The sequence below is a fragment of the Aspergillus stella-maris genome (assembly GCF_047715825.1).
Source record: "Aspergillus stella-maris strain CBS 113639 unplaced genomic scaffold BDV14scaffold_84, whole genome shotgun sequence".
NCBI classification, from domain to species: Eukaryota; Fungi; Ascomycota; class Eurotiomycetes; order Eurotiales; family Aspergillaceae; genus Aspergillus; species Aspergillus stella-maris.
In genome coordinates this window covers 66367-87095 of record NW_027396878.1, presented here as the reverse complement: position 1 = coordinate 87095, position 20729 = coordinate 66367, and the positions used below count along the sequence as shown (strand labels likewise).

General features: G+C 51.2%; 5 protein-coding genes across 5 annotated transcripts; 3 read left to right on the top strand and 2 right to left on the bottom strand.

Annotated features, from left to right (window-relative positions):
- Window positions 1-622: 622 nt before the first annotated feature.
- Window positions 623-2979, top strand: BDV14DRAFT_148439 (uncharacterized protein). The gene is made up of 2 exons (XM_073766512.1): window positions 623-1432; window positions 1483-2979. The coding sequence occupies exons 1-2, from the start codon at window positions 827-829 to the stop codon at window positions 2905-2907; spliced, it is 2031 nt and encodes a 676-aa protein (XP_073623168.1). The 5' UTR covers window positions 623-826; the 3' UTR covers window positions 2908-2979.
- A 651-nt stretch (window positions 2980-3630) lies between these two features.
- Window positions 3631-4514, bottom strand: BDV14DRAFT_193167 (40S ribosomal protein uS17; the record flags this gene model as incomplete). The annotated part of the gene is made up of 3 exons (XM_073771733.1): window positions 3631-3699; window positions 3775-4013; window positions 4340-4514. 3 exons carry the CDS (start codon window positions 4512-4514, stop codon window positions 3631-3633), a joined length of 483 nt encoding a protein of 160 aa, XP_073623167.1.
- A 274-nt stretch (window positions 4515-4788) lies between these two features.
- Window positions 4789-9822, top strand: BDV14DRAFT_148367 (kinetochore-microtubule binding complex subunit SPC105). Its single transcript, XM_073766511.1, has 5 exons — window positions 4789-5153; window positions 5218-5566; window positions 5619-8194; window positions 8240-8861; window positions 8912-9822. Exons 1-5 carry the CDS (start codon window positions 4911-4913, stop codon window positions 9676-9678), a joined length of 4557 nt encoding a protein of 1518 aa, XP_073623166.1. The 5' UTR covers window positions 4789-4910; the 3' UTR covers window positions 9679-9822.
- Window positions 9822-13927, bottom strand: BDV14DRAFT_211822 (transcription factor domain-containing protein). The gene is made up of 6 exons (XM_073776178.1): window positions 13036-13927; window positions 12865-12998; window positions 12432-12802; window positions 11710-12382; window positions 11121-11666; window positions 9822-11064 (listed from the first exon to the last, which is right to left on the bottom strand). Exons 1-6 carry the CDS (start codon window positions 13180-13182, stop codon window positions 9966-9968), a joined length of 2970 nt encoding a protein of 989 aa, XP_073623165.1. The 5' UTR covers window positions 13183-13927; the 3' UTR covers window positions 9822-9965.
- Window positions 13928-16150: 2223 nt separating this feature from the next.
- On the top strand, window positions 16151-17991 carry BDV14DRAFT_148329 (bZIP transcription factor). Its single transcript, XM_073766510.1, has 2 exons — window positions 16151-16526; window positions 17193-17991. Exons 1-2 carry the CDS (start codon window positions 16259-16261, stop codon window positions 17750-17752), a joined length of 828 nt encoding a protein of 275 aa, XP_073623164.1. The 5' UTR covers window positions 16151-16258; the 3' UTR covers window positions 17753-17991.
- Window positions 17992-20729: the final 2738 nt, after the last annotated feature.

The following is a 20729-nucleotide window of genomic DNA, read 5'->3' as shown; positions in this document are numbered from 1 at the left end:
GAAAGTTGATCGGGCCAGCCGGGGGTTGAGGGTAAGCAGAATGCCTAGGCTGTAAGCCTGTCGAGAGAGCAGGGAAGTGGAATTGGCGAGGTCACGGCGAGAGAGGTCGTGGGGTGAAGGTGAGGAGGAGCACTGGAGCATCACAGCATCTCCGTGCCAGCCGTCGCCGCCTTCTTTCGGGCCATTGCTTGGCTGCCTAAGCTCACTATGGGTTCACCTCTACAACTACAACCTGAAACAGTCATGTAAGGACTGTCCAAATGACAATCCACTGTAAATTTATAATCATGTATTTCTATTATGGTCTCTATTACAAGAAGCGTTTGTTTCCGGAATTGAGAGCTATTGTCGGACATGCCGAATATATATATTTGAGCTCATGCCCGGAGTTTCCTTCCGTTCCTCTATCTACCTATAAAACAACACTTTTCCTCTATCTTCTTGCAATGTTCTCATCCCATATCACAGGACTGTGTTACTTCCAAGCGCCCTGCAAACCTGAGACAAGCCGGCTACATTGATCAGCTATGATGACTCTTGACATGAGACCACCTAAGTAACATTCTCGTCCTCTCTATCTTAGGGGACTAAGATGAGGCCATTAGAGCTCTATCCAGCTCAACCTTTTTGTTTACGATCATGACACCTTCTTAAAACTTGTGTTGCTTACCTTACACTATGATATCCTCTTTACTGACCTCAATACTTCCCCCATGTCATTGCCCGCTTGATCAGTACTTGTCTTTCTTCCATAAATCCAAAACAAGCAACTTTGGTATCTTGTCTACGTGAATACACTTTGAAGAAGCGGGAGATCAACCTCACAATGTCGGCACTTCGTGCGTCCTCCCTTGACCCAGCCGCAAAGTCTCCCCAGATTCGATGGACAACCGAGATGAGAGTCTTTCTCTGTTGTCTCGTTAAGTATTACGAGAAACTTCATGATCACTTCGAGGTTATCTTCAACAAGACCTTCGAAGCTGAGCTTGCCGAAGCTGGCTTTAATAACGCCATACATGTGAAGTGGTCAAGACTTCATTCTCAATGGGTGTGTATGAGAAACCATGGAGACCCCATTTGGGGTGACGTACACAAGACTGCCCTTGACCCAGCGCCGTGGCTTCCAATACTCGAGACGATCGAGAGAACAGCGGCTTCACTTGGCTTGCAGCTTACCAGGAAAGTGGCAGATATCATCGACTCGTCTAGCTTTATTTACCAAACACCCGCTTCCCTGCCAAGGCCTAGTATGACAAACAACCAGCAGCTTGGGCCCCAGGAACTCCTGAATCAGGACGTCGAGGCTTTCCCCAAGCCACTTGTCACGCCTCAAGACACGGAATCGAAGCCCTCGGGCAAGAATGCGGATACGTACTTTTGCACCGCGGGAGGGAAACTCTGCTTCTGGTGTCATATAGAGGACGTTGAGAAGGTAAGTTTTACTCAGTTCTATACGTGAGCATCAAGTGACGGTCAGAACAGAAAGAAGCAGATGGACTCGACTCGACACAAGTGCCTTCGCTTTTATTTCGTTGGTGGAACGTCAAATCGCAAGGCGTGAATTCGGATACCATGTTCGTAGCTGGCAAGTTCACAGGCATTTTCAATGCCTACTTTGAACCGGATACAATCTCTGAAGAGGAGTTCTGTTCTTCCATTGAGAGTCATATTCGGAGATACACGGTCCTATCTCCCTTCATCTCAACATTCAAGTCAGCCCTTGCACCAACGCACCGAAGCTTGCGAAATCAGGAGGGCGCCTCCATAGCCATTATCGACACTTCGAAACTCAAGTCGAGAGTGTACTCTGCAAAGGCTTTTGTACAGAAGCACAAGCTTAAGATCGGACGGACATACAACGGCGCAGGCGAGTATTTGATATGGGGTCATGTCAACGCCGAGGCCATTGTCTGCACCTTCCAGGTGACAACGCTTCAGCGCATCGCAGCAAAACACCTCGACGTAGGCCATTTCCTTCAGCTTGAGACCATTGCTGCAGCTGAAAAAAACCGAGGAAAACTCCACAGAACCATGGCAAATAAAGCTGTTCCCTTGGATAAGCGAGCAGGGGCCACTGTCGGCAAGCTCTTGTCATTGCTCAACGTCCCGCAACGGTACTGCAGGGATGCCAGCGAAGGCATCGCCTACTCTTGGAGAGTAAAGACTAGACGACTTCCGTGGAACGAATTCTTCGACGGTGTTCATCTTGGATACAGAGGGGAGCCCGTCATGGACCCCCGGTCACCTGCGCCTTCCCCGTTCCATGGTGCTAATCTCGCTGTTGATGTTGACATCGATTCTGACCCCGAGACTTCGTACAGCTATGTCACCGATGAAATGTCGGCTGAAGAAGACAACGCGGAGGTCGAGGTCACCAACACGTTGCGAGTTGATGACCGCAGCACTGAGTTTATCCTGCTTTCCAACCCAGATATCGTGCCTACCCGCACTTCACCAGCCCAGACTATTCCCAAGAGAGTCAATGTGCCCTCTGCTAACACGAATGCCAGGGCCACCGCCACCATGCCAATCATGAACCAAAACAACAATCATTTCTATGCATTGTCTCTCAACGCGGACGCCATGACTACCCACACCTTGCCTTCCCAGCCTCGTCCCACAATATCCAGCGTCTTCGATACAAGTAGCCCAAACTCATTCCTGACTCCGACACGTCCTCCCCGCCGTCGAGAAAGAAGACTCGCTTCCCCAATTCACCTAGAGCACCTGGAACGTCGTCAAGCAATGGCCATTTTTGAGGACTCTGACCACGCTGACGATGAGATGGATGATGCCGTCGAGCCCGATATCTTCGTCACTGCGACGGCTGATCAGCAGCGCCGAGCGAGTGATAGGTTCGCGATTGATAGAGCGCGCGTGTGGGAGGCTCTCAACCGCCATATCTGACTCAGTTGGTGACGTTAGGGATCCCGAGTTTCCGTCTTACATTCGACCTAGCTTGTTGTGTTGAAGTTTGTGAAATGGTTGATCAAGGAATAAGGAAGGGTTCCTTTGCGATGTTTTCATGACTGTCTTCGAAGTATTGTCCGCTATGTCGGACTTTGATTAATTGAGGTGGTTAGTTCGTTTCCAGGTTGATGTTGAGCGGTTGTATGAGGAGGATCTTTCCGTTGTGACGATTGTACCAAGGCGTTTTTTATGACTTTACAACCTGGGCAAGTTATCGACTGGGCGAAGATCCAAGTCCCAGATATCGGCGTCGTCGTCATCGTCGCTGTCTACGAGAAAATCTACGTTGCAAAATCACCGGACATAAAACCAAAAAGAAAAAAGCAGAAAGAAATGCAACCCAGTCATCAACGTCAACAATCCCATTTCCCAGAGTAGACCGAAATACACCAAATTTCCAAATACAATCCAGTCCAGACCGATTCAATACGGCAAGGCACGGCACAGCACGAATGAAAAATAGAGAGAACAGATCAAATTTTTTTCATTGGATATATCCTTCGCAGGCGGGTACCGGGACATGCATGAAATCGTGAAACAATCCCAACCCAACCCAACAACTTCACCGAGCTGTTTCGCTCGAATCCATTGCCATTCGCGCCGCTGCCCCAGATTGAATTTTCTCGACAACCTCGAACCACCCTATCTCACACGACACGCTTAGAACTTGGAGAAAGCCTTGACGGCCTTACCGGTGCGGGGGAGGACACGGAGGGTGTTGAAGCGGACCTATCAATCGAAAAAGCATTAGCACGTATTCGCATGTCGATAAACAGGTAGAAAAAAGTGTTTGCCGAGACATACAGTCTTGGAGAGGGGACGGCACTGGCCAACGGTAACCCAATCACCCTCCTCAACACGGAAAGCGGGAGAGACGTGGGCAGCGAGGTTCTTGTGGCGCTTCTCGTAACGGTTGTACTTGGGGATGTAGTGGAGGTATTCACGGCGGATGACGATGGTACGGTGCATCTTGGTGGAGACGACACGGCCGGTGAGGATACGGCCACGGATGGAGACGAGACCAGTGAAGGGGCACTTCTTGTCTATAGATTTGTTAGTTAACAGTTCAGGGACCGGTCTGGCGGTGCGAATGTTGCTCGGGTGGTCCAGATTTCTTCACCGGAGTCTGAGTTTTGAGATTCGAATTGGCGAGACCGCATCAAAGTTGTTGACTTTGTCTCGAGTCCAAACAGAAGTTTTTGAAAATTGGCGTTAATATGTTGATTCTAATGTCGTCTCAAACACATGTGCTATTCCTGTCCTCCGCATTTCGCTCGTATTTTCTCATCTCAAGACTCCGAAGAAGAAACCGGGTTCGCCGCAAAATCGCATTCGTCGAGTCGTAAAAATCATCGCAGGTCGTCCATACCGATGTAAGAACCCTCAATAGCGTTCTTGGGGGTACGGAACCCAAGACCAACGTCCTTGTACCATCTGCGGCCCTGGCTAACCTTCTTGCTCTTCGCCTTGGTCTTGGGGTTGAGGAAGATGTGAGGCTGCTTCTGGAAAGCACGCTCCGACTGGACGTTCAACTCGGTCGCCATTTTTGCGAGAATGCAGTCCGACTGGGAAACAAGGTCGAGCTGGGTGGGAGATTCGTCGCGAAGGGGGTTGTCGGATAATGCGGGTTGTCGGCGTTGACTTTCGAGGAAGACGAATTTAGCGGTGGATATTCTTTCGTGTGAAGTTGTGCGGTGGCGGCGCTAGTCCCGTTCGAGACTCAACGCTAGGGCTGTTATGTAAGCTGCCGTTTGTTTACATTTCCCTGTCACATGACCTTCCACCGGGGCGACGCGCCTCAGGGACTATGGAGTACAGCGTTGTTCAAGGCTGTTGTTGTTGCTGCAATTCGTCCCCTCGGTCTTCGATCATCGCTTGCCCTGCTGGGCACTCGCCGCGGACGAACTACTACACGCGCAACCTCGAGCGCAACCCTCACCATGGCGTCTAGAGGCGACTCCGCGGGGTCGGTCCGTCCGCGATCTCGCCGGTCTATCGCTCATGTACCCCGTTCGAGATTGACGTCGCAGGGCGACAAGGAAAATGAAACAACAGATCTCAGCGCGACGAGGCAACTGACTGGTCGGCCAACATTGACGGGGAAAGAGAAGAAGTCTCGCAGCAAGAGCTTAGGACCCGGTGGTTTGGATGCGCTCCAAAACTCGAATGGGAACCGTCGCAAGGTAATTCATTTCACCCCGCGACTTCACTCTATCCTCCTGACACTAATACTTTATTTTTATGTAGTCCTCTGCAGTCATCCCGCTCAAGTCAATCCTCAAACGAACAGCTCCGGTATCACCCATTCGCAACATCCCTACATTTGAAGAAACGCGCCGCAAGACACCATCCCGTGGAGCAAATGGACAAGGCGGCAGCAATAACTCGAACCAAGAAGGGCTTCTTATCGATTTTGACACACCCGGTCAGAAGTCGTCAAATAATGCCGACGACCAAACCAATCCTTTCGATACTTTCAACACTTCGAACCTCCGCGATGAGATGGCCGCCGCGCGAGAACAGGAAGAGAAAGAGCGCCGCGAGAGGGAACGAAAAGCAGCGCTGGAACACAGAGAGGCCCGGCGGAAATCAATGGGTATGTGCACTATTGATCTGGGTTCGTGTTGCATTCTACTGACTGTTAGCAGCAAACCGCCGTGTATCGTTCGCTCCGGAGGCGACATTGCATACTTGGAATGTGGTTGAAATACCCGACGACTCGACATCATCATCCGCCTCCAACTCTACTCGACGTGCGTCTACATTGACGAACAACCGCACTCCACAGCCAGCACCCGCACCTCATGAGCCCTCCAGTTCGCCTGAAAAAGACATCGAGTCCGACGATATTGCATTCTCACCAGTACACTATCCGGATCTGGAACAGTTCAAGAATGGGCAGGCAGGCGGTGAACTGGATGGAGGCTCATTTCAAGAAATGTTTTCGAGTCCTTTCAGTGGGAGTGAACATAGCGAGGACACCGGCATTGCTTCTATGGCTGGAGGCGACGACGACGATGATGGTTCTTCTGATTCTGCTTTTGATGGAGAAAGCACTGCGATGAGCATGGATATGTCGGAACATTCTGAAATGACCGGACGAACGGATGCGTCCGAGTCCACCAGCGGCACTGGCCGCCTCAATGCGGCCTTGCGACAAGCAGCTGGAGCGGCAGCAACGCGAAGCTTTGATGACGAAGACGACGAGGAAGCTCCAATGGAAATGGTGGATCAAGAGATCACAGGTGCTTTCCAGCCTTGGATCAAAAAAGGACAAAGGCAAAGTTTTGATTGGGATGAACTCACCGCGCAACACGATCAAGAGAATCTGAATTCTTCCAAGCCATCGGATAGTGGTGTTGAATTGGATAGTGATAATGATGATGAGGATATGAGCATGGAGGTTACCAACGCTATCGGCGGGATCCTCCCTAACGGCCGCCAGAGCTTAGGCCGTCGCAGGTCAACTGGACAGGAGACGAACTATGATGAACAGACCATGGAGCTCACAAACGTGGTGGGAGGTATTGCACCAGCTGAGTCGCCTGCAAAATCTACGGGCGCCGACAGCGACGTAGAGAATGACGAGGAGATGACAATGGAATTCACGTCGGTGGTTGGAGGTGTTTTGAACAAAGCTACAGCTCAACCAGGTAATGAGGCTGATGATACTCCCAGCCAGAACGCAGGCGAACCGGAATCGGACAATGCAGAAGAGGACATGGACGATGGAGCAGATATGGAAATTACCGGCGCTGTCGGCGGCATACTTCCAGCTATTCAAGAGCAAACCGAACTCGCGGATGAAGATCAGACTGCAGGAATGGACTTCACGGCTGCTATGGGCAAGATTCTGACACCGGAGCGCGCGAGCCCAGACAAGGCCGACTCCCAGCAGGGAAGCTCACCCTTCCAAGAAAACGTCAAAGCATCGCCAGCCAAATCGCCAGCTAAACCATCAGCTAAATCGCCTGAGAAGTCGCCGATGTCATTTCACGTTGCCGCTGTTGCCTCTGAAAGCGGTAGTCCTAGTTTGGCCAGTGTCAGATCTAGACGCACCAGGCAGAGCTTGAGCCGTGCTACCCCTACGACGCCGACTTCCATGACACCACAGGAAACACCAACAGCAAAATCCACGGTCGATGCGCTAGTGACTCAAGCGAATCAACCATCCACTCCTGGCCAGACACCTCCGTCTACGACTAAGGAGCCGCGGAGTGCATCACCCAAGAAGCGTTCCCAAAGTCGGCCCGAAAGCGACAGTCAATTCAAGTCTTCAGGTCGCCGCAGTCTATTTGGCCAAAATGCGGCGGGTGAATCTGCTCCTCTTTTTGTCCTGCGACCTCCAGGCCCAAGGCGCTCTTCGGGAATCGGGATCGACCGAGAAGGTCTCGGATCTCCGAAAGTTGCAGCCATGCTCGACAAACGGCGATCCATTGGTGAAGAAGCTGGTGACTTTGTTCCGCAGGAGAAGAGATCACAGGGTGTACGCTTCGAGGATCCCCTTAAACTTCAAGAGGAAGTCGATCGGGAACGTGAAGAGGAGGAGAGCAGGGAGGATGGACATATTCCACCTAACGCTGATCCCACAGCAAGTCTGCGAGACATGATATCAAGTCTTACACCGAAGAAGAACAAGCTTCGTGGCCGCAAGAGTCTTCATGTTGGCGCAGCACGGGGGATCCTCGGTAAACGCCCGGCAGAGCTGGACTTGGATGAAGATGAGGAAGAGAACACTCCAAAACGGCTGAGGCGTCCCGAGGATGCGAGCCCAGTCAAGAACGTGAGACTCCCACCTCCTCCCAGCAAGGAGGAAACTGTCGCCCGATCAACTCAATCTCCGGTGCGCAAGGTGTTTGGAGTATCCCCCCCTAAAGCCAGCACGACTCCCACTCATGAACCCAAAGGGGGTTCGGTTGTGCAGAATGCGTCGGACCAACCGGCCGCTTCACGGGATACTGAGACAGTACCAGCTGAAGATGGTGCTGTTGAGGCGCCCGAGCCAGAGGTCGAGCCAATCCAACTACAGGACTTTTTGAATATGACCAACATTCACTTCATGGAACTTACAACCACAAAAAGACGACACACCACCGCACCGGATAGCATCAATAGAAGAACAGCTAGACTGTCTCTTGAGGGAGACGGGATGTCTGCTTCAAACTTTGACGACTGCGTGGCCGCCGGTTTCTGCACTGTCCCAATGCTGGAGTTGTATCAACATGTAAGTAGCTAAGTCCAAGCGATATTCTTTACTAACATTTCCTAGTCCTGTCGTGAGTTGAAGTCGTACATTTCCGAGGGTCGTCAGATCATCCGATCGATCGAAACCGAAACATACGCCGACAACCCGCCTCTGTTTCGAGAATACATCACAGCAGCGCCTGACATTAGGTTGTTGATGGATAACCAGTTCCGAAACGTCAAGACACATACTAGACTTCTGAGCAAGGCCACATGGTACGAATGGCGCATGAAACTTCTTGAAGGCCTGAAAGAGGGGTTGGATCGGCATATGGAGGAGATGAAAGGTGACGACGATATCCTGTCGAAGCATGAAAAGCTGCTCAACGACGCTGTGCCCGCCCTTACCACAAAGCATTCTTCGCTCGAGCAGGAGGCCACAAACCTCCAGCAGTTGGCGGACGAACTAGAGAACTGCGATCAGGATGAGCTGTGGAATGCGCGCGGCAAGCTCGCCGACGCGGAAGAAGAAGTTGCGTCGAAGAAGAAGTTCCTCGAAGAGCTGCAGGCCGAAGTCCAGGACAAGACAGACACGATTGAAACTGGGGCCGAACTCAAAGCGGAGTTTACAGCTCAAATCCAGGAAGCAGAAAGGGTCAAGGAAGAGTGCCGTGGATGGAGCGCCAAGGAGATCCGCGAGTTGAAGGGTATGTCTGCTACCGTTTCAGTTTGGTAACACTTTAGCTGACCTTGACAGATTCCGTCCACCGTATCGAGCAACAGACCGGATGGTCCATCAACTCGGCATCGTCCTCGGAATCAGAGGCAGGTCCTGTCGTGAACATGTCCTACCGACACCAACTGCAACTCAAATTCCAGCCCGCATCGTTCCAAATCAAGAGCGACAAAGAATCCCTGCCGGACGCCAAATCCTCTACACCAATTGAACTAAGCTACGGCCCCGAAAGCGGCTCGAAGGCTCAGCAACTACGCCCGCTCTCGCCTATCTCGCTTCTCATCCTCAAATCCCTCAAGTCTCACGTGACAACAATTGATCAATCAAAGACCGCGCCCAAGCAACTCCTACGCTTTGTGTCAGAGGCATGGGATCTTGCATCGAACGTGGAGGAGGAAGCTCGCATGCTCGGCTTCCACGGCGTAACGAATACGCGTCTCTCAGATGTCGACGGCAAGACCTCCCTCCGAGCAAGGTGCACATTGCTTGGAACCTTCACAACCGGTGAATCTGCGCCTCCAAACAAAAGCCGAGTAGACATCGACTTTGCCGTTGCAACACGCATGCTTGATAAAAATGACGAAAATCAGGTCGGCAAGTTAGATCTCCAGACTGAGGTCCTGGCTAGTAAAGTCTACGGCTTCGGAGAGGATAATGGTTCTGGTCTATCAGAGAAGGAGATGCGGAGTATCCTAGCCAAAGAGTTGAAGGGGAGCAAGTCTGGAGTGAAGTTTGGGGGTGGGGTCTGGAGTAAGGCCGTGCAGATGCTTTCTGGGCGGGTGTTTTAGCGGTGTGCTTTTGATATCATTACTTTTTGATTTTCTAGTTGATTTGAGCGGGCGTTTGGGGTTATCACAGGGCGTCGATCAAGTACCACGTTACTATGCCCTTGTTTTTCAAATCCCGGCCGTGCTTAGGTTTGTTCATGTTGTGCCTTTCGTTTGCGTAAGCTTTGCAATTCCAGATCAATGCAACAGCGATACCACACTTCCAATCCAATCTACTCAAGTCTATACACTGAGATGGCGAGCTGTGTCTTCATGATATGTGCCAATATTGGCTGCTTGGCAGCTACCTAAAAGGGTCCACCTGGGAACCCGCCGCCCATCCACATAGACGGGTGTCGTTGTGCCTGTGCCTGTGCCTGTGCCTGTGGATGTGCTGCGCTTCCATCCAGATACCCGTACCCATTCATCAGCGGATTGGGGACGGAGACGGGTGCGGCTGTTGTAGGCGCTGTCCCCGTCGCAGTAGCAGAGTCGCCCATTGCTTCAGGCGCAGGTCCACTTCCAGGATGAACGCCACTACCGCCCAGAAAAGGAAACGGCCCAGCACCATGAACACCAGCATTAACGCCCCCCGGCGCCCCAAACATATTCCCCAGGAACTGCCCTCCAAATCCAAACTCCCAGTCTGCTGTTATGGGTATTTGCCAGAGTTCAGGCTGGTGAAAGGGAAAGGAGAATGCGAAGGAGCCTTCTTCGAGGGTTGGGAGGGGGAAGGAGAGATTTATGTTTGATAATGGGTTCTGAGGCGCGTTAGTTGGTGTTGTGGTGGATGTGGGAGTTGAGGTTGTCGTTGGCATGGCTGTGCAGGGGAAGGGTTGTTGTTGTTGTTGGTGTTGGTGTTGGATGTTTGAGAGGTTCGGTGTTTGAGGTTCTGGTTTGGCGGGATGGGCATGTGGATTTAATGACGGGTTTTCGGATTCGGCGGCACTCAATGTTGGTCCCGGGCTTGAGCTGGGTGTCGGGCTTCTGGGAACAACATAGCCAGAGGAATTAATAGGTGGTAAACCTTCAAGATTGGGTATATTGACGCTCGTAGATGCGGAATGTATAGGTGGAGAGGTAGATGTTGAGGTTGATTGTTGTGAGGCTGCCTGTGCTGCTGCGCGAGATTTAGGGTGTTTAGGTTTTGAGTCTGTTACGGGTTTGACGTTCAGTGTCTTTTGGTCTCGTTCAAAGACGGCGCGTGCGATGCGCTCAAAGGTCGTGCTCATGCGAGTCATGAACCGCGCGTAGTTGCATGGACCGTCGGCCGGGACGAGAGTGGCAAAGAACGTTGCAGCCATGTTTAGTGACTGGAGGTCATCTTTGGCGGTCGGCTGCTGGCTGTTGCGGAGGATGTTGGCGAATATTGTCATCACGGCCAAGAAGACGAAGTACAGGAGGGACCTGAAGAAGCACTGTTAGTTGGCGAATCAATGGACTATTTCATTTCGCGATCTTACCATATCCATGCAATGTCACCCCACGGAAGATTATTTACTAGCTTCAAGGTGTCCCTTGCAGCCTGGACGCAGACCGCCGCCGACGCTGAGGATTGGTCCAACATTAGTCTCAGGTCTAACTCTGGTATGCTGTCTGCGCGCGACTGGTAGACGAAGTTGATCAAGAGTGGAAGCCGATGAATCATGATGAGCGAATTGTAGTACATCAAAAACAGACCGGCAGAAGCGAAACCAGCAAGGAAGTCTTCGCCTGTTCCTCTCTGCTGCATCAATGTATCGAACTGACTAGTGTTCTTCCACTCTTGAAGCTCCGCGTGCAGACTGTGGACTAGCTCGCAGATGCCGGCTGTTGAGACATTTTCCAGAGCCCTTGCCGAATAGAAGTGACGGTAGATCCGGCTTCTAATCACTGCGATGCGGCAGACTTGAGGAAAGAATGCCTTGTTGTCGGCCATCATGAGACCCTCGACGGTGTCGTCGGAGGGGAACTCGACATCGAAGTCGTCGAATCGCTGCGTTGGGGCGTTACCTAGACGGATAGATATGCTGCACAATTAGTACTGGTCTTGAATCGAGACGGTATACTTACCTTTGATCGAGAACGTAGGCAATCCAAAATACGTTCTTTCTCTGCTGTTGTTCGACTTGTGATAGGTGCGGTCTCGGAATTTCACGATGTAAACCCATCCTGTGAGACGATCGAATGGCGGCAGTGACGATAGGGACAGTCGACTGGGAGCCAGAATTGCCCCGAAGGAATAGTGCCATTCCGAGAAGGGCTTGTACACTCAGTAGGTCTGTCCGACGGAGTACCAGCTCTGGGAATACTGAGAGAGCGTTCTTGTAATAAAGCCAAGCTTTCTCCCTGTCCTTTTCTGACTTCTGGCTGTTGGAGAATCGATATTCGTAGGCAAGAGCGAGAATGATGTTGATGCTAGCCCACCGAGCGGCATCATCACAGGTCTGCTGAGTGTACTGCCACTCGACGAGTTCCATGAAGCTATCCTCATAATAAAGAGGGAAAATGAGGTTCACGGTTCGAAAGAAATCCTTGAGCAAGGCAAACACCTCTGCTCTCGGCGGCAGGGGCTTGAAGACTTGTGAAGAAAAAACATCGTAGAATACATCTGGTCGCCAATATGCCCATGGGGTGTCGAATTTAGAGCTCGATAACAATGTGTTGAGGGAGTTTGCCTCTCCGGACCGGCTCTTGACCCATTCCACTCCTTCTCGAGTCAGAATTGAAAGGGGTGTCGACCGCCCTGTGAAAACTTAGCAACTGCTGAAATGATATAAGCCCGGCAGACGTACCAATATACAGAGGATACGCGTCCTTCTCTGCCTTGCATGGTGGACCCCTTTTTTGCGTTGCTGAATTCTTGCACTCGTACAAAGCGGATGGATTACTGGAATCGAACGACTGTTTGGTGTCCTCTGATGTAGACGAGTCTGTCCCATTAGAGTTACCACGGCGGCGTGTTCTTTTCGATCCGACATTGCGCCGGATGGGGACCTGCCGCTGGCTCGAGGTATTATTGTCATCCTCGATGTTGCTGTCATCTCCAGCGTCATCGGAAGAGCCGCTAATGTCGAGATCTGCGGGTTCGACCGGGATGCCCGCGGCTCTGAGCAAAGACTCGGTCTTTCTCAGCCGCTCCTCTAGAGTTTTGACATAGCGTGACCTAGACGTACTCAGTCAATGATGTACATGAAGATAGAACAGGGAGCGCTATAGAGATCATACCTTCTCTGGCTGTCCCTGTTTGCCTGTCCCTGTAAAGTCCTGCAATTCAGGTTACGGCGCATACATTGGATACAAGCATCACTGGAAGTCTCAAACTCGCATTTGATCTTCCTCTGATAGCACGTCTCGCAAGCCTATGAACTAGTTTACTAAGCCGCCTCTGCAACAGACAAGGAGGCTGCTTACCAGAGTTTTACGTCGCCGAAGCCTAGAGCCATGAGGGCCATTGCCAGATCTTGAATTGTCGGGTATAGTAAATTGAGATTCCTGCATTCTCCGAGCAGGCATTAAACTAGCACTCGAAGCCGAGTGTTGCATAACTCCACCTAGGACAATCGGAAAATTGATGGTACCATAAGTGGTCTGGGCAGCGCCTGGCGCCGTGGAGAAAATGGAGATATGGAGAAATGGCAAGCCCGAAACTGGGGAAATGAGATTTGCCAATTGTGTCAGAGGCGAATATTGCAGGAAACCGAGATCAGAGTGTTGAACCGGGCCGAAATTGGTTCCTACTGGTTCCGGAGAGGATGGTGTCCGATGTGTTGTCGTGCCTGACGAGGCAGAATCTCAGCTGAAACTGACGAGCCGCTGCACCACGCGGAACTGCTGGAATTGCTGGTGCTGCAGGCGGACAACCTCCACCACGTCGGAGAAGTAGCGCAACAGACAGCGACAGACAGCGACAGCGATAGCAGAGCTTCCCAAGATCAGACACTTGAGAAAAAAGAAGAAAGAGCAGGTTGTGGCGGAGAGAAACGATTAGTAATCCCTCCGCAGCCATTCTCGGATGTCGGCAGTATCGCTTCCGCCCGTCAGCTTTATCTCCGAGTCCTTAGCTCCAGGGTCTTTTGTGGTATGACATCTGTCTTCTCTTGATATCGAGAAGTCTGTGTGTGAAGAGAACATCGTGTTGATGTATCGACAACCATAAGCCATCAATATCCTGGCAACTGTGGCACGGGTTGGACCGCCTGGCCTCTTATCTTACCCCGGACGCAGCGGTCAGCTCATCAGTCTCCCTGATCCGTGCCTGCGGGGAATTCCCAAGGTAGTAAGTTCCAGCCATGCTTTTCAACAACCACCACCAAATTTGAGCTCGAAACACACCGCCTGAACTTGTGATCCCCCAAGTACTTGATGCCAGGGCACCAATGACATTCCCGCCTCAGGGGTCAGGTCCCAAAGCATGGATATGGGTACAAGGTGACTGAAGAGGAAACGAACAAGCTCGTGGGAAGAGCCCCTTGCAGCATTGCAGCATTAATTCAAGTGCAGCTACCCGCATTACTCGTGAGTCCTGGCCACGTTGACTTGGGTCTGGGATCGACCTGATCCCCGCACCAATTTATATACTCGAGTCCGGACTATGCATTCCTGCGCTCTTGATGGATGATAGCCAATCGCTCAGCACCAAGTCACAGCCGGCGTAGACTCGCACCTTGGAGAAGTCGATTCCTTCGTCGAGACCGACTCTAGATGCATGACGTCTGACGGCTCTCTGCGCCATTCTACGCTTTCATTTGGGAGCAATGCCTATAACCCCACGCCATTACGGTGGGAGGTCCAGTTGAGAGCAACGGAGGGTAGTCAAAGCTGACTGTCGGGATGGCATGCTCTTCTTTAAATACGTAAGAGTAAGGCGACTTCACCCTACTGCCCGGAGCAGATACTAATTCGGCATCTGTCGCAGTAACCCTCTCACCGTCTCACGCACCTGGAAGTTTCTGGTTCGCATTTCGCACGCCTTATCTTGGAACATGACGACATCAACACCGAGCGGAGAAAGCAGGGGCGGTTCCAGGCTCGGTTCAAGGACGGATTCAAACCATCATAACCACAGCCATACAACGGACATGCTGGGGCGGAGAGGACAAAGTGTGTGTGGGTACGAGAAGCAAAGAGACGCAGACTCAGACAATCCCGGACTCGGTCGAGCGTTTGGAGAGCGGAAACGACCGACTGAAGATCAAAGGACAACGTCCCTATTGTTAGTGGTCCATGCAGGCGACTCTGATCTGGGGACGAGCTCTGACTCTGGGAGCGATCGACTTCAGACAGTCATGATTCAGATTCGACATTCGCAAGCCTTGGAAGGCTGAAGACTTGACTGTTCTTCAAAGTCATCGTTTTCTCGGCGCCGCGATCGAGATCCCCGGGAGCTGGCCATTGTTTATTATTAGCAAAAGTACGGACGGTAGTGCCAAAGCAGTCAGCTAATATAAAAGCTCCTAAAGTCTCCATAGCCCATCGACTCTTTTCTCCGAGGCAAGTCTTGAAGCCACACTGCATTGAGGCGCGGGAACGAAGCTTCGAAGAGACAACGAGCCGTCTGCTGGATTCCACAGTTAACGCGCGTCTGGGCCGCTGTGATTTGTTCAGAAATGAAACGAATTCGACCGTGGAAGGAAAGGAGAAGATCAGGGCTGTTTGGGGCGGTTAGATTACCTGGGCTGTTGTATGTTTACGTACTGTATACTTGAATTACATCACTGTGTGACTGCTGTGTGGTAATGAATGTAAAGCCGAGGTAATTTATGTACGGCGGGCAGTAACCAGATTTCAATGCGGCGCAACCCCTGTCCAGGCACTCTAGCTGGGAATTGTCCCTGATGACGGGATGTTTATCACGACTATCACGATACTTCAACGCCTCGTCAGGAACCGTTGTCCAATATTAGACTCTCCCTATCCAACTTTCCACACTCTGTGTCGAATTTTCTCAACCACACCCACAACCCAGCTCATACAGCAATCCCGACCAACGGCCGTCAGAGTTGGCACTGGCGAATAGGAAGCCGCGATCACGACATTTCTCCATCATATCAGATCATCAACTAGCACCAGCCGTGAGACGATCGCCTGCTGTGTCCGACTGTCCAAAGTGCGCGCCCGCCGCCCTTTTCACCACAAGCTCCGTGCAAAATTCCATCTGCATTTTCCACGTTGAGTGCTGTTGGCTAGGTCCAGGCTCGGTCTTCATCCGCTTCTCGGCTTTGTGCGTACGTGGCTGCTGCTAGAGTGTATTGCGCGGGATGCGACTGCTGTGCAGCTTCAGAACAGATATCTTGCAGCCAACTCGTCCAATTCCACTCCCGGCAAGGTTTTGACTTTCCAGACAATCCCAGCTCGAGTGGTCAAGGATTCTTCGCCCCTGCCCCAGCTGATCGGCTGGCGACATTTGCGTGGTTCTGTCACCATCGATTCCCCGTCCCTCTCCAAGACCTGCCACTGGAAGCCACCCCCAAGAAAGGCTTACTGCTGGTCAATCTCATTGCTTTGTTTCCAATCAGATCGTTGGGCGCGCCGCGATAAAAAAAGCGGAGAGTGTTGGACAGAGACCGGCAGTGGCACTATTACTCAAGGAGCTTTCTTAGAAAAGCACCTGCAGGCCGGTATGTCAGATGAACAAATTGCTCGCCAGACGGCCTCGAGCTTGGACAAACTTGAAAATTTCAACTTCCTCCTCTCTCGACACGACCCGGCGATTGCTAAAAATCGCCAATATTCCTTTGACACGGACGCTGCTGGCCTAGCTGCCCACGTCCCCAATCTAAGCATGGCCTACGACCCAACTGAGGGCATGGGCGGCCTGTCCGTCAGTTCGTACGAGAGCCTCGACGACGAACACAGCCCGATCGATGTGCGAGGATATCCGTATCATGGTAAGTCTGAGCTCGAATGACGCCGCAAATTGCATTCTTTGCGCCATCTTGGTGTTGTCTGGTTCGTTTTCCTTGCATTCTTTGCTCATCCAACGTGCGATGGTGCAAGAGCTACTGCTCCTCGGGGTTGCATCTGCACCTCTCCAGGGAGTCCAGCGAGCTGGGCGTTCTTCCCTGGTCTGGGGAAGCAGAAGCTCTGTGCCCGCGGTTCCTGTACCCTTTGGGGCCCCAGTCTAGCCATCGTGGACTTTGTCTTGTCACTGGTGTCACTTTGTGGTTGCCAACGTGGTTAAATACCCAATCTCCTGCCTGAACCAGCCAATGTTGTTTGATTTCCCACCGTCTACGTTAATTTCTTTTCTTTTTCCACCGTATCATTGCATATTTTTCTGGCTTTGCCCAAATCCCACTTTGGTCAAGATCATGTGAGCACGCAATCGATCACACTTATGACATCGTCGGGAGCCTGTCAGTGCCGGACCCTCAGCAAGCTTCCATACCCTGGCCCATGCTCATCTCCTCTGGGGTTGCATATGTCCCTTTGATTATCCCTTATGATAACGATTGTTCCTTCCTCTGTCTTATCTCTTCTTATCCTTCTTGCGTTTCCAGCCAGCCTTTGACTCGTTCCTCACATTGTTGTCCTTTACTTACTCTTTTCAACAGCCGGCGACAAAACCATCAACTATTCAGTACCCGACCACATGCTCTCACACTCAGCCTACCCTCTCTACCCCCCAATCTCATATGGCCCAGATGAGATTGGCCACCCTCCAGGGGCCATGACGCCCTCGGACGTCTCGTCCTCGATTTCACCACCAAACGGTCAATTAGGCAACAACAAATACAGCACCCAAATTTCAGGCGACCACATCGCTACGGCCCTGGGCCAAGAAGAGCACTCCCGCCGTGCGGCAGAAGAGGACCGCCGCCGCCGCAACACAGCCGCCAGCGCCCGATTCCGCATGAAGAAGAAGCAGCGCGAGCAAGTCCTTGAACGCACTGTACGCGAAACGACCGAGAAGAACGCGACCCTTGAAGCCCGCGTCGCCCAGCTCGAGATGGAAAACCGATGGCTCAAGAATCTGCTTACCGAAAAGCATGAATCCAGCACCAGCCGGATGCCCCCTCCGTTAGAAGCACCCAGTCATCAAAGTACCACTGTCGCCGGCAACGGGCAAAAACATATTCAGCCAAAAAAGAAGGGCGTCGGCACGGATAACTAAGCACTAAAATGAAGTTCTTTGCTTTATTTTGTTGCTTTGTGATCGATTTTGCGACCTTTCTGAGTACTTTGTGTTCATGGGCACCGGGGCGATATCTATCTGTCTGTTTGTACTTGGGATCACTTGATACCCTTTTCTATTGACCATCCATCTGAGGAACCAGGATGAAAGAATCTGATGATGTAATGACAGTCTGTTTCCTGTTCTACTCTCCTGATTTCTGCCATACTTGTTTCGTTCGCTTATTACACGTACTGGGTTCGTTGTGTTGATCTTGGGGTTGGTGGCGGTGGCTACGGCAACAACTGGGGAGATTGAAGTGGGAATGCGTGCGATGGGGCCTGGCTTGATGCCGGTCCCTCACCTTCATTTGTGATATATATATGCTTCGGAGTATCCGGTTGGGTCTGCTTGGTTTCGTTCGGTTCGGCTTGGCTAGCAGCAATCTATAATCAGACAAACATCTGACTACGAACACATGTCTCTGTATTTCCCTTGTATCCTTCCTACCTTGTACTCTCAATCCACCTCGCTACGTATCAATTATTACTGTCTATTGTCTCCTGTCTTTGCTCTCCTGCCCATATCCTTGTCCATGCCCATGTGCCACCAGATCAACACAGCACTGCACAGGCTTCTACGATGTCGCCAAGAACGGGTCCTATTGCGCCATCGAGACTAACAATGAGAGGCACTGACATATCGAACTACCCAATGCATGTCTTACTGTTTAATAACTATGTAGTATGTAGAATGACACAAGACAGACCTGGGATGTTGCAATGGAGATCACGATCATGAGTTATCCCGGGGAGGAATGAGGTGATTTGGTTTATTATGTTGGACTGGGGATCAGCTGGTTGGAGAATGGAGGAGATAATATGGGGGTGCGTACGTAGTAGGGGTCGGTGACTGTAGTGCAGAGTGTGAACTAGTTGAGCAGACTGAGGTTTGGTCCTACCTGTTCTCCCTCTCCAGCCTCCGTCTTCAGTTCAAATCCCGAACCTCCATTAAACTTCGGCTTTTGCCATTGAGCTCTCTCTATCAGGGGTGATACACTGCGCTATCCTTTCGTCTTTGGCCTCGTCAACCAGTCACCATCCCGTTTCCTCCTTTCCACGCCCAAACCTGAAGTGACAGCCAGAGCATAAGCAAACACACGACACACTTCCTCGCTGACAGAGAGACGGCCTTCTCTCCAATCCTCAGGTGCTCTACCCAGCAGGCATTGGCTTAAGGGTCGCATTGAGAATCGGTAGGGAGGTGACTGGTTCAGTCCTGTTCTCATGGAAGCACCGGCTCCTCGAGTTTTGCTGACCCTCTATTCTGCGCGCACCGGTCAGTCAGGGTCATCAACAGCTACCCCAGTACCGCTTCAGGTTACACTTCCTGATTAAGGTTAATTATCTACTCTTAGATCACTCGCTAACATCTTACTATCTATGCAGGCTCGACACCTCTAACAATCACCTCCGATACCCGAACAAAACACAATACAACAAACACCGCAAAACGATCTGATGCCGCCGAGTTCAAGTCTATCCAACATACGTACCATGAGATCACGTTTCAAAGCTGTTGGATGATGGACTGCAAGCCATACTTGTGTCTTGTGCCTTGCGCCTCCCGCGATGATATTATTCATTTCTCTGCCCGAGGGGAATGATATTTTCGCCTGGGTTCGAAGGACGCACACATCGTGCCCCTAAACCCCGGAACCGTCCCTAGACTACGCAACTGGGGAAGGAACATACGTCGGGAGTGAGTTGTACCTTCCTCACTTGTGGGCTTCTCATGGGTCGTTCTTTCCCAGGTTGTCGCTTGTCAGTCGCGCCTTCCTGAGACGTGCCTGGAGGGGCCGTACCTTCCCAGCTGGGTTCAGCACACGTCCACGGTCGTGCCTTCCCAACATATATCTGCCACCGCGGATGTCCACGCCCCGAGACTTCTTTTTGAGCCTCGTACGATCGGAGGTGAGGCTCATGGATACTGGCCATGGCATACCTGCTATATCCTGGATACAACCTGAATCTCCTGAGGTAGGCAAGTATGTGGTGAGTAGGTATTTTTGTGCCTTTCTGATATTCTATGGTACTTTATTCTTTATGGCTGCCCTTGACTAATTTTCTTTAAAAGTCCAATGTAGTATGACCTTCTTCAAGCCGATGACCTCTGAACCGATGCCGATATCGATCTCGTCCTTACAACTCGTATTCCTTCCGAGACCGACACCAGTGCCATTTGTTTCAATGGCAAAATAAGACAAGCGGTTCGAAAGAAGTTGAGGCTCCGGTTATAACGTTGCTTTGTAATCTGTTGAACAGAGCCGCTAGCCCTGAAAACAGAACACCAGCCGTCATTGGAGGACATTGGAATTCTACATAATAGGGTTTGGGGTTGAAGAGATTGATCAAGGTACTTGATTGAGCTTCATTAAGCCATCTTATTGTCTTGGATCTTTGCAAGCTGTCCTTGCCGTCGCTTTGATTGCTTCGACACAAATCAAGCTCATTCCTTCGGGCCCTGAACGCATTTCACTTTGGCAGACGTCTACTTGACAAGTAAGTCAACGAGCCATATAGTTGACTAACTTGATGAAGCCTTCCAAGGGAGACTATAACACTCGCACATTCTTATCGTCACTGATGATCATAGTGCTCAACCTAACGAGACTCGACCTCAGCTGCATTACAACCTTCGCCTGCGTTCACTGCTTATCCATCTGAAAAATGAATTCCTTGTGATATCCGTTCTAAATCAACACAAAATTAACTCACATTGCAGAGTGCAATATCTGCGCTAGACCTGGTCAACTAGTAACATTTGACTGTCGAGCTTGAGAATCATGATCCTGTCGTCTGGCTGAAACGCCTTCAATCATTCACACTGAGTCAGACGCGATAAATTGAACATCGGTGACTCAACCCCAGTATGCCTGTCTTGCTCCCGGTATATGCTTTCTTGTCATCCTTTAGTG